General features: G+C 40.1%; 1 protein-coding gene across 3 annotated transcripts in view; it reads left to right on the top strand.

Moving 5' to 3' along the window:
* LOC130273766 (oocyte zinc finger protein XlCOF6-like) overlaps positions 1-10071 on the top strand; it is a 55495-nt gene extending 45424 nt beyond the window's left edge. For all 3 annotated transcript variants that reach the window (XM_056521069.1, XM_056521070.1, XM_056521071.1), the window contains exons 5-7: positions 1664-1797; positions 6304-6427; positions 7493-10071. In XM_056521069.1, coding sequence (XP_056377044.1) covers positions 1664-1797; positions 6304-6427; positions 7493-7664 — 430 coding nt within the window. In that variant the 3' untranslated portion in view covers positions 7665-10071. The remainder of the gene's footprint in view (positions 1-1663; positions 1798-6303; positions 6428-7492) is intronic.
* Positions 10072-12364: the final 2293 nt, after the last annotated feature.

Here is a 12364-nt window from a genome sequence, read left to right as displayed (position 1 = left end):
TAAAGAGTAGCTCCCACCATCCTATTTTTTTTCTGTCCCTGCCTATTGCCAATCTATCCCTAACCCCCTCCCTGCTTTTAATTTTTATTTTTACTATAATAAAAATGCCTTTTGTCTGCCTAGCAGTGTGCTCACTACCAGGCAGACTTCCCCAGCAGGCCCCACGTCACTGATGCCTGCTAGGGGGGGACTTCTGCCCTTAGTTCATCTACACAGGGTGCCTCCAGCTGTTTCACCACTACAACTCCCAGCTTGGCCGGACATCTATTGGCTGTCAGGGCATGCTGGGAGTTGTAGTATTGAAACAGTTGGAGGCACCCCGTGTAGATAAACTATTAGTTTATCTCCCTCCCCCCGCGCCATACCCCATTCCCTCCATCACAACCCCCCCCCCCCCCACGCATACCCCATTTCCTCATTCACAAACCCCCCTCCCGCATACCCCTTTCCCTCATTACACTTACTGCAGAGTCCGGCAGCGGGCGTGCAGGGACAGCGGCGGCGATGTGCGGGAGGAGTGGCCTCCCAGCCAGTGGCCGGGGAGCCAATGCGCTTGCTCCCTGCCTGTCTGATTGACAGGCAGGGAGCGAGCGCAGGCTGAATGAAAAAGGACCGATGCCCGGCCACATCAGTCCTTTTTCAGGCGTGACGTCACGCCAGGCTGCAGCCGGCCACTAGGAGGCCGGTTTTCAAATGTAAATTAAACCATTTTAATAAAAAAAATAATAATAAAATGATATTAGAGATATGTTGTAGTACATAAGTACTACAACATATCAAAAAATAAAGTTGGTGACAGTGCCCATTTAAGTGTTTACCTTTCTAGCATTTTCTTGTTAGTGGATTACATCACCTGATGTTTCAATAAGTTTTGCACCTTTAAAGTGTGGTATTGCTGTGTAAGGCTGCATTGCCACTTGTTAGTTTAGGTTTTTCAGCAAAACCTAATAGCGGATTAATAAGAAACGGGAAGTATAAGTCCTTCTTTTATATTTCCCATTCCCTTTAAATACACTTCTGCCTTTGGCTCAAAAACTGAAGTGGCATTTTCCAAAAAAAAAAAAAGAAACATGCCAAGTGGAAATGCAACCTGGGGGCCAGTTGAAGCCGCAGTTAGCTGCGAAACTGTCTCTGTCCCGTCCTTCCGCCATCACTCCCGGTGTCTGTATATTCCCATTAATCAATAAAGAAGCACAAGTGTTCCAGCAGTCCGAGTGCCATGGTTTCTCATCTCTATTGTAAGTGAAGACTGTTTACCAGACTGTTTTCCACTAAGCACCATATAGCTGGAGAATGGTTAGCTGAAGCCAATTCATGGACAGATCTCCAAATGCACGTGTGTGTTTGTTGTAACAGTGCCGACCGAGTCTTCTACTAGACTGTGTTATTAATAAACCCTACCCTACTAAATATATTGCTGCCATAGCCACACACAGCAGCGGTATAGGGTGTTGGTCATTGGTTGTTAGGCTTCTGACCAAAATGCAAATGCTCTTTATGAATTGAGAGTTCAGACAAAATGAGTAATGGACTAAAACTTGAAAATATTTTTCTCTATGGCACTATAAGATATGTCCTGTTCTTTCCAGTACTTATAAAGGACTCTCTCAATTATCTCATCTGCTGGAGTTTATTGTCATTGAGTTGTATTTTTTCCCTCTAGGAAGTGTTCATCAAAACTGGCCTTACAGAGACACATGGGAGTACATGCTGGAGATAAGCCATTTCATTGCTCACACTGCGAATATAAAACCAGACTTAAAGCTTCTCTCACACAGCATATGAGGGTGCATACAGGTAAGTGTTATCTGCACATTTACTAGTATATAACTACCAAGTATTATTCTAGTGGTGTAATGAAAACATCATATACTTGCTTCTGCTCTTCAATCCAGCCTTTATCACCGGTCAGTGTCTGTCCTTCTTGAAAAGATAAAGTGTCCCGTGTCTTTTCACCTCTACATTTGTGGTTTTGCTGGTCTGGTGTCAGCAGAGAGCACTGTGGTCAGGCAGAAAGGAAATTCGAAAAGAAAAGAACTTCCTATGGATCATAACAGCAGCTGATAAGTACTGGAAGGATTAAGATTTTTTTAATAGAAGTGATTTGCAAATCTGTTTAACTTTCTGGCACCAGTTTTTTTTTTCCAGTGGAGTACCCCTTTAACTTAGTGGTTCGGCCCCTACTTAAAAGAAGTGTCCACAGGTATCAGTGTATCCAATTGAGAAGAGTTCAATGGGGATAAAAGATTTAAAAAAAAATAAATAAATGACCAGACCACCACAACCACAAATGCAGAGGTGAAAAGACACAGGGGACAGTTTATCTTTCCAAGTGCTCTCAGCAGAGGTGTCAGCAGAGAGCACTGTGGTCAGGCAGAAAGGAAATTCAAAAAGAAAAAACTTCCTATGGATCATAACAGCAGCTGATAAGTGCAAAGGATAAGGGATAAGATGTCTGATCACGGGGGGCCCGCTTCGGAGACCCCCTGCAACCTCCCTGCAGCACCCGCATTCTATGCGGGTGCTGAATCTCCAGTTTCGGAAACCTCCGGGTTTTTTGGGACTGGGGACGTGACGTCACGCCACGCCCCCTCCATTCATGTCTATGGGAGGGGGCGTGATGTCTCAGCAGCGGGCCCCCCGTGATCAGACATCATATCCCCTATCCTTTGGAAAATCCCTTTAAGATTTTTTTAACAGAAGTGATTTGCAAATCTGTTTAACTTTCTGGCACCAGTTGATAAAAAAAAAAAAAGTTTTCCACCGGAGTACCCCTTAAGTGATATAGTATAGTTAAAATGACTGGTTACTGTATGTGTCATCATAATAGTTGCTGGTAATTTAAAAAAAAATATCTCCTAGCAGCCTGTTAGCTTAGATAAACTTTATTGTAAGTATTGAGCATGTTTTCTAATAACAGTAATGGTACGTGTTATTCTGTCAAAGAAAATGTGGTACTGTGCATCTCCTGCTTTGGTGTTCCCTATTATTTTTGTTCTTAGCTTTTGCCATCCTCAGTTACTGCTGTCCAGTAGTTTGTCATCAATCTGACTATTCCTTAGGTTTTAAAGGGGTACTCCGCCCCTAGACATCTTATCCCCTATCCAAAGAATAGAGGATAAGATGTCAGATCGCCGTGGTCCCGCTGCTGGGGACCCCCGGGATTGCCGCTGCGGCACCCCGCTATCATTACAGCACAGAGCGAGTTCGCCCTGTGCATAATGACGGGCGATACAGGGGCCGGAGCATCGTTACGTCACGGCCCGCCCCCCTCAATACGAGTCTATGGGAGGGGGCGTGGCGGTCATCACACCCCTGCCATAGACTTGTATTAAGGGGACGGGCCGTGATGTCACGAGGGGCGGAGCCATGACGTCACGCTGCTCCGTCCCCTGTATCGCCCGTCATTACGCACAGAGCGAACTCGCTCTGTGCAGTAATGACAGCAGGGTGCCGCAGCGGCGATCCCGGGGGTCCCCAGCAACGAGACCGCGGCAATCTGACATCTTATCCCCTATGCTTTGGATAGGGGATAAGATGTCTAGGGGCGGAGTACCCCTTTAATGTCACACTTTTGTAGCCGATATGATTAGATTGTCATGAGGCCATCCAAAGAGTTTTGAAACCATGCATTCATGCTTGCATACTGTACCCATAGGTGAACCTGGTGTTCACTTATTACTGAATAGAAAATAAAAGTAACAGATTGTAATGTCTCCAGGTGATATTTCTCAGTGACCTAAAACTTGCAGTAAAGGTAATCTGCATGGTGCTTATTTATTTACAGTTTAGAGTCCACCTTCCATGTGCAAATTTATATATATAATATTCCACAGGTACATGAATCATTCAGAGCAGTTGCTATTCACGTCTTCTGTCAGTATTTTTTAGCATTTATAGTCCATAGCATGAGTAAGTCTGATGCTATGATGTTCCCGTCTGCTGCTCATTGACAGATTAATGCAGTTATTAGTAAAGTACCAGCAGTATACAGCATTCAGTATATACACATATAGTATGAACGCATTTGTAGCCGTAAGTCCTAATTTACCAATTGTGACACTTGTGTGAACAGTTCTTAAAGGGGTACTCCACTAGAAAACATTTGTTTTTTTTAAATCAACTGGTGCCAGAAAGTTAAACAGATTTGTAAATCACTTATATTAAAAAAATCTTAATCCTTCCAGTACTTATCAGCTGCTGTATGCTCCACAGGAAGGTCTTTTCTTTTTGAATTTCCTTTCTGCCTGACCACACTGCTCTCTGCTGATACCTTTTGTACATTTTAGGAACTGTCCAGAGCAGGATAGGTCTTCTATGGGGATTTTCTCCTTCTCTAGACAGTTCCTAAAATGGACAGAGGTGTCAGCAGAGATCAATGTGGTCAGGCCTAAAGGAATTTAAAAAATAAAATGTTTTCCAATGGAGTACCCCTTTTAATAAGGTTTCTTGTATCCTCTTAGCATAAGATATTACCATACACTGAATGTCAGAGACCTGCTCATACAAGCAGGGAGATTTAAAGTGCAAGCAACATGTAAGATCAATGAGCGTGCATGTGTTAACTGGTTATCAATAATCATACTTTTTGGGAAAGCACTAATCCATCAGATGTAACATAATAGTTAATGCCATTATTATGGATATTTATGCTAAGGTCATGTAGAAAAATATTCAGGAGTATCAAACATTAAATTCTATAGATTCAGGCCCCACTGCAGCAGTAATAACATTTTTGCAATTGTAAAGGGATTAACTCAGGATCGCAATCCCTTGGGTAGGATGAAGCTCTTTTGGCACACAAGAACAGTCCACTCCAGCCAAATATGGTGCAACTGGCTGAAACAAGTTTTATTTCTCTAAAAAGCAGGAAAATAAGCGAATGGTACAAAAGGAAACCTAGGTTGTCTGGCCCCTATACATAAGCAGAGCTGGGTCTAGTACACATTTCCGAAACAAATGCAACAATTTCTTTACACAACGCGTGTAGCTTTTCTCACAAGAAAAGAGCCATCTCCTTGTGAGCTGTCTGCCCATTTATAATTCAACTTAGTATTGTTGGTGATTAGCCACAATCAACCCAAACACCGGGAGCAGGTAAGTGTAACAGCGACCCTTGGGTCTCCTTACTCCAAGCAACAGACTGATCTGCTGCAAGTTTCCCCCTGCGGGTTTAGCCAATGTGAATTTTGTTCAGCAGAAAATCCCATTGAAGTCAATGAAATCTGCTGTGGAAATACTGCTGCAGAAAATCTGCCACAGCTAAACCCACACTGGAAAACTCACAAAATATATGCCTGTGTGAATGTACCCTTACTCAGGTTTTAGCCAAAACCTTAAAGCAGGAGAATACACTTTTCTATATTGAAATTCCCTGGCTGCTCTTTAGAATGTGTAAGAGGGAACCTGGGTGAATTGTATACTCCTTTCAACACTTAAAGGGGTACTCCGCTGCTCAGAGTTTGGAACAAACTGTTCCGAACGCTGGAGCTGGGAGCTTGTGACATCATAGCCCCACCCCCTCACAATGTCACACCCCGCCTCCTCAATGTAAGTCTATGGGAGGGGGCGGGATGGATATCACGCCCCCTCCTATAGACTTGCATTGTGGGGGCGGGGTGTGACATCATGAGGGGGCGGGGCAATGACATCACGAGCTCCCGCCTCCAGCATTCGGAAGAGTTTGTTCCAAACGCTGAGCAGCGGAGTACCCCTTTAACCCCCCGGTTCTGCCACACCATATAGTAGTACCCACGGCTCATATTATTGGTAGTAATTTAGTTTCAGATGTATTTCAGACATATTGGGGGATATTTATCAAAGTTGTCTATGTCCCGCATCAATATAGACCAAACTACAGAGGGTTAGTCTGGTCTATTGTGCACCTAATTTATCAAATGGCGCAAGGCTCTTGATAAATTCTGTGCACAGACTGCATGATCTATGCTTTAGTCTATATTTAAACCTGCTCCAACATGGTCTGACATTTCGGCGCACTTTCAGCCTATGCGACTTGTCGCTGAAAAGTCGCTTTTGATAAATTCAGCACCAATGCATTTTTCAATGCATTTCAGTCTAGAATAGACTTGCATGCATCATGTTCTAAAAATCCTCTAGAGCAAAAGTCGCAGAAAAGTTGCACAGATTTAGACTGCGACTTTCTGTGCGACAAATTTAGACAAGAAAAACCAGTCTAAATCCTTTGATAAATCTCCCCCATTGTCTTGAGCTTTATTTTCTGTTTATTTTTTATATTAATGTCATTGCCAACAGCTTTTATAATTGTATTCTTTATTCTTGTAGGTGAGAAGCCTTTTAAATGTCAACTCTGTTCCTATGCGTCAATAGATGCCAGTTCTCTCCGTCGGCACATGAGAACTCACACCAGTGAGAAGCCGTACAAGTGTCAACGCTGTTCCTACAGCTGGTGAGTTCAGTTATTTCCTGTCAGAGCCAAGTATCTGACAACTTATTTAAACAGTATTATTTCATCATATTATATAATGGCTGATCAGTCGCGTTCCTTTTTATTATTTTCCTTCACCTATAAATTTAGAAAAGTGCATAATCGTAAAGTTTCTGTGACTGAGGATGATGGACACTTGGAATAATGCCTTTATAAAGAAGAAAGCAGAGGCGGCAGACTTTGTCTGTGTGATTTAATATGCCTTCAAGGATTAATGCTTTACGCTTTTTTTTCCCTTCTTGCTATTAGTGCAGCTGGTGAATTCTCATTTTGCTGAATGCAGAAAAATTCAAGGAAAAGTAACAATGTAACTGTACAATGAAAATTAAAAGATCCATTATCCTTTTGTTGAAAACTATGTAGTAAATGAAGGCTTGCATAGCTCCATAATACTGTTCTGTGAGGGAAACCTATTTTGGTTCTTGCTCTTTTCTTCACCACCATAAAATCCAATTAGAGGAGCCAATACAGATTGTTTACAGCACATGTGTTTTGGTAACTGACTCTATATGCTAAAACCCTGTAGGTTGATCCTAATAGTAAATCATTACTATTACATTCTACACGTGATTTACCTTTTTGATATGGTATTGCTCTTTTAGCCACAAAATTGCTCCTAGTGACATAAGAAGGCAGAGGATGGGTTTAAATGAATTAAACATATGATCCATTTATTATGTAGGAAATGTAACCTCTTTAATGCAGGGGGACCAGGACTAGGTACTTCATAAGTTCTGGCTGCGTTTAAATAGCTTTTTACATGAAAATACATAATCAAATAGGAAGCCATATCTCTTTAAGATCACCATTTTAGATGGGGCACCTGACACATCTGCTTTCATGCCATAAGTGAAAATAACGTGCATTATCTATACTTGTATGATATTCGTACACTGGTTGATTCACTTTTAAGAATAGGAATGTTTGTGATATCTTTCAAATAAGCCAAACATTTGCCAGAAAGAAACTGCTTTACATACACAACCCTTCAACGTTGGTAACCTGTAAAACTACTTTTGCTTTTAGTATTCAAAAGAAAAGTCTCGATCTGCACATACGACGTCACCACACTGGAGAGGTGTTCAAATGCAGCCTCTGCCAGTATTCCACCCCAGACAAGCAACTTCTGCACAAACATACCAAGAAGCATCATACCAATGAGGATCCCCAACAATCCAGCGAGGAACCTACCAGCTGACAAATATCCACAACAGCAGCCATCACGTGAACATGAAACATTTTTAAATGTTATCTTGAAGCATTGAAACTGTTTGGTAACATTTTTTTTAATAGTTTATACATTTTATTACAGAAAAAGTGTGGATGTATTTGCATTATTGTGTTTGGAGCCTGAGCACAAGACTCAGGCTTTGTGCAGCAAGAAGGACTTTGTCATGTTGAATCAGTTGTTCTAATGAGACAACATTGTGTTCTTGGTAATCTTGCAAATGAAATTAAGGATTAGGAGCCTTCTGTTGTCTCAATCTGTCCATACCACACCTCTTTCTTACTAATATGGACACCTCCAAAGGGTCATTGTTTAACTGCTCAGGTACAAAAAAGTATGAGAGAAAAAAAATCTTAAGCATACAAAAAATCTTCCTAGCCATGTTCCAGTTTGCATTAACTACTTTCGTAAAGTGAACCAGCAAACATACCGGTTTTTCAGAACACCATTTAGTTTTAAAGTAGACTTATCATTGTTCACTCACTGTCCTCCCTGAATCATATCAACTTGAAGTGTTTAATCATATAAAATGCATAAAGCACTGTTCTAGAAAAAAAAAAAAAAGGATAATAATGTCCCTTGTAGAGGACAGCATGTGAGCCCTGACAAATCCACTTTACGCTGGTGAGTTATCACAAAACCGATGTTAAATATAATGCCAAAGTGCTAAGATTTGCCTGCCCCACACAAATGTTCATGCATGAGTGCTCCAATAATTGTCTCTAATAATTTAACTTTTCATCTTGTCTGCTAATTTATTCCTCATCCTTCCCAAATCACCCTTCAGTGTTTAAGCCTTGCACATCTGAATAGCAATACCTGCAGACTTTGATCTTGCAGACTATCCTGATAAAACCAGGATTCATACCAATATCAACAACAGTAGAAACTAACACAAAGCTTGTGCAGATTATTGTACAGAAATTATCTATATTTATTTATAGCAGATGCAGGATTAACAGTAAGCTACTGATGAACATTACATGTAATATTATACTTGACTGTGATTTTTATTTTATAATTTAACTTTTCAAGATTTTAATACTTTAAGTATTTAAAGTAATGCTTTAAGTATGTTTTTTTTTTCCGTTTTATAAAATGTTTACGTAAAAAACTTTCAATCATATATATCAGTATAAAGTATTCATTTACATTTGTTCTCACCGCACTGGGACTGACAAAGCAGCTCAAAAAAACTCACAGCAAATGAAGTCCTGACTAATAGTTGATGTCATTGTGTCACCATAATAATTAGGCAAAGAGGTGCACAGCATAAACCAACCAAATACACTAACAAACAGACTGTTAGGAAATCTAACCCTTATAAATAGGGACTTCTAGGTATAATATGAACATGGTGGTCTGGAAGGATTTCAGAAGGCTTCTTGCTGCAATGACGATGATAATTATTCCGCTGTTGCACAGTAACCAGCATGTAACTGCCTATACAGTTGCTATTGACCACAGCATCTGGGGGTTAAAGAGGGAATGAAGTCTGATACAGTACATGGATGATGGGTGATGGATATCTACAGCCAAAAGTTACTATGTATGGCATGGGCTCAACCCCTGAGCCAGCTCCCCGTCCAAGACCCGGCAATGGATGTACATGTACATTCAGAGTTGCAAGGGGGTTATTCATGTATAAAAAGTCTCAAGGCTATTAACTGTTCAAATAATAAACTACTGTGCTTTATTTCCACCCATAAAATATTAAGTTTTTATTTCTTTTTAGCAACACTGCTTATCTGGGATATTTAGGACAGGCTGCTAGACTGTGTCACATGACCCATATTCTAGCTACAACACTTGAAGGAGTTATCCAGGAATAGTAAACATAGCTAATCTCTTCCAAAAACTGCACCACTTTTGTCCACAGATTGTATGTGGTATTACAACTTCACTCCATTCAATGGAACGGAGCAGCAATATCACACACAACGTAAGGACAAGTGTGTGTTGTTTTTTTTTTTTTTTTATAAAGAAATTGGCTCTGTCTCTCTAATCCTGGATAACCCCTTTAAAAATTTGTATATGCTCTCTGTATATCTATATGTATTTCGTTACAACATGCTACACATCATCACAGTTTAGTAGAGATAGCTTTTAATAGTCTCCAGGAACTTTCATTGCTAAGGCCCTTTTAACGCAGGTTGGGCCCAATTTGGACAATTCTACCTTGTGGTGGAATTACTTTTGTTGCCAAGGTTTAGACATTAATGGCTGTGTTTTGTTATTTTAGGGGACACAACATTAAACACTGTTATACAGGCTGTGCACTCACTTCTTTAAATTGTACCGGAATGTAATTTCTTCAGAGTGGTTAAATAAAAAGATATAATAAAATATTTATAAAAAATGCAAGGGGTGGCCTCACTTATATGAGATACTGTATAAAAAAACACTGATATATACCTCTTTTTGACTGGAGCTTTGCTTTAAGAATTGCTCAAATAAGTAATTTACCATAAGTTTATACCAAGTTGACTATTCAGCCTTTTGTTGTAAACAATAATTCACATCTAATGTTGTTTGGTTTTACATGTTTTATTTCTTTTTTACGCCTCTCCTTATCTTTAGTAATCTGAGCCAAATAAAAAGTGCCTTATTTTTCTAGATAGCTTCAAGACTAGCTCTCCCAGCTCGAGCTATTGTTTCAACTGCACTTGGAGTCTCACGGCACAGTCACCCCCTGTATACTCCCTCATAATTAATAGTTCCCCCTGTTAGTCTCCTTTCCCATCAGTCATAAATATAGTCCCTAATAAGTTCCCATTGCATATTGTTAAATAATTATTGTACCATGGAGTCCAGGGCTTGCTAACAAGTCAATCCTCAGACATCTTCCCAGCCTTGCTGTGTATTAACGTACTACTGCACAGGCTCCGGTCCTTTCCCAAAACACACTGTAGGAGTAATTTCTATAGGCTGCTGTGCAGTAACCAGATGATCTGGCAGTAAGGAGTGTGATTGAGCAAGTGTGTTCCCTAGCACTCGGCTCAGTAGGTGGACGTACACACACTGCTTTAAACAGCAGATGGAAGCACACTATGTAAGAAAAAGTAATAGCTTTTCATGTTCAGTACAGTAAATAAAACATTTACTAGTGGGACAATCTCACAAGAGTACTGATGCTCCCTGTAAATCAAGTTGCCTTATTGCCTTTTTCATGATTAAGATGTCCGTAACTTTACATTTCTTACCCTGAAAACTTAGCTTTTTCTGTTCCTCATTTTCTTTTCTGTCTGTTTTTAAAAGACTGGTTTCCTGTTTTCAGTTTCAGCATGATTCTAAGGAAAACCAGCTTATTTGGACACTGAAATATTTCAAGATATTTTTGTAATTCTTTCCAGATGACGAAGACCATAAGAATTAAAATTTTGTGTGTGTAGACAATGTTTTCGGCTGCAGTTCACTCTGTGCATACAATTGAATATTTCAGGGGTATGCATGTTTATACATAAACGATAATCTATTTTCATGAATAGACATACAAACATGTAAATATAGCCCATGCCATTGGATGTAAAAAAAAGAGGCACTAAATCTAGCTAAACATTCATTTGCGATCCATGTAAGTTTGCAGCATTGGCGATAAAGTTATTGTCATGACTGACAGTTTTACAATCTGTGCTCAGTTGAAAAGGTTGCCATCTTTTACCTAATTTCCTATTTAAAAATCAGAAGTCTGTACAGTTAATCTCAGATGAACCTCCGCCTGGATTTGTTCTGTTGCAGCCACTGTCCAGGCCCTGTTCCCACAGTCCATGATCATATTTTTTTTAACAAGTATTTATTTAAGTTTTATAATGAAAGTAATAAACACCACTCACAGTGGTACAAAATACAACAATACAATAAACTCTGGGGGACCCAGAGATCAGATCCAGTAGAAAACATATGGGAAATTGCTTAGAAAAACAGAAGGGTACAGCTGAGTCCCAGCCGGAAAGTCCATGATCATATTATTGAGTCTTGATGCTGAAAAACTTTTGAGTCAGTCTCTTGGCCATTCTTGTGGTGTTTCTAAGTCAAGGATTTGGAGACAATCTTTCCTACTGACCTTTCTGTTTGCAACACTCATCCCATTGACATCCAGAGTGGAACAAGACTGGTGCTTTTCTATTTCCTTTAATATCAGGAAATTACCTCATCCTCGTCCCAAATTATCCACATTTGCGGGCAACATACTTTCAATCATCTCTAACCCCCAAACATACTTTCAGGTTCATTGTCAGGGTTCACAATCAATAATAAATTCGATGCTCTTGAATGAACAGTCTTGGAAATGGCCTATAATATTCACTTAAACACTGAATCCCCTTTTTGGATTTTCAGTTACCAGAAAACCCTTCTATTTTTATAAATGCAATGTACTGCCTTTTTACAAATGTTAAGTAATTTCTTCTATGGATACTGTAATGTAGGTCGGTCGGCACATCCGTTATAGGTGGTGCACGAGGATAAGTAGATATAGTAGTGAAGAAAGAGTCCCAGCACTCACCAATATTTCAAGCTTGCATGGTATTTTATTGTAAACCCTTCTGACAGGACGCGTTTTGGCCCTTAGCCTTCCTCTGCTGTCTAACTGTCCCGCTTGCAGGTGCCAGTTAAAAGTACAAGGAGGTGCCCATAAGTGACGTCACGTATCAGTCGGCACACCAGGCGTG

Source organism: Hyla sarda, chromosome 5 (assembly GCF_029499605.1).
Source record: "Hyla sarda isolate aHylSar1 chromosome 5, aHylSar1.hap1, whole genome shotgun sequence".
Classification (NCBI taxonomy): domain Eukaryota; kingdom Metazoa; phylum Chordata; class Amphibia; order Anura; family Hylidae; genus Hyla; species Hyla sarda.
This window is presented reverse-complemented; position numbering and strand designations above follow the sequence as displayed.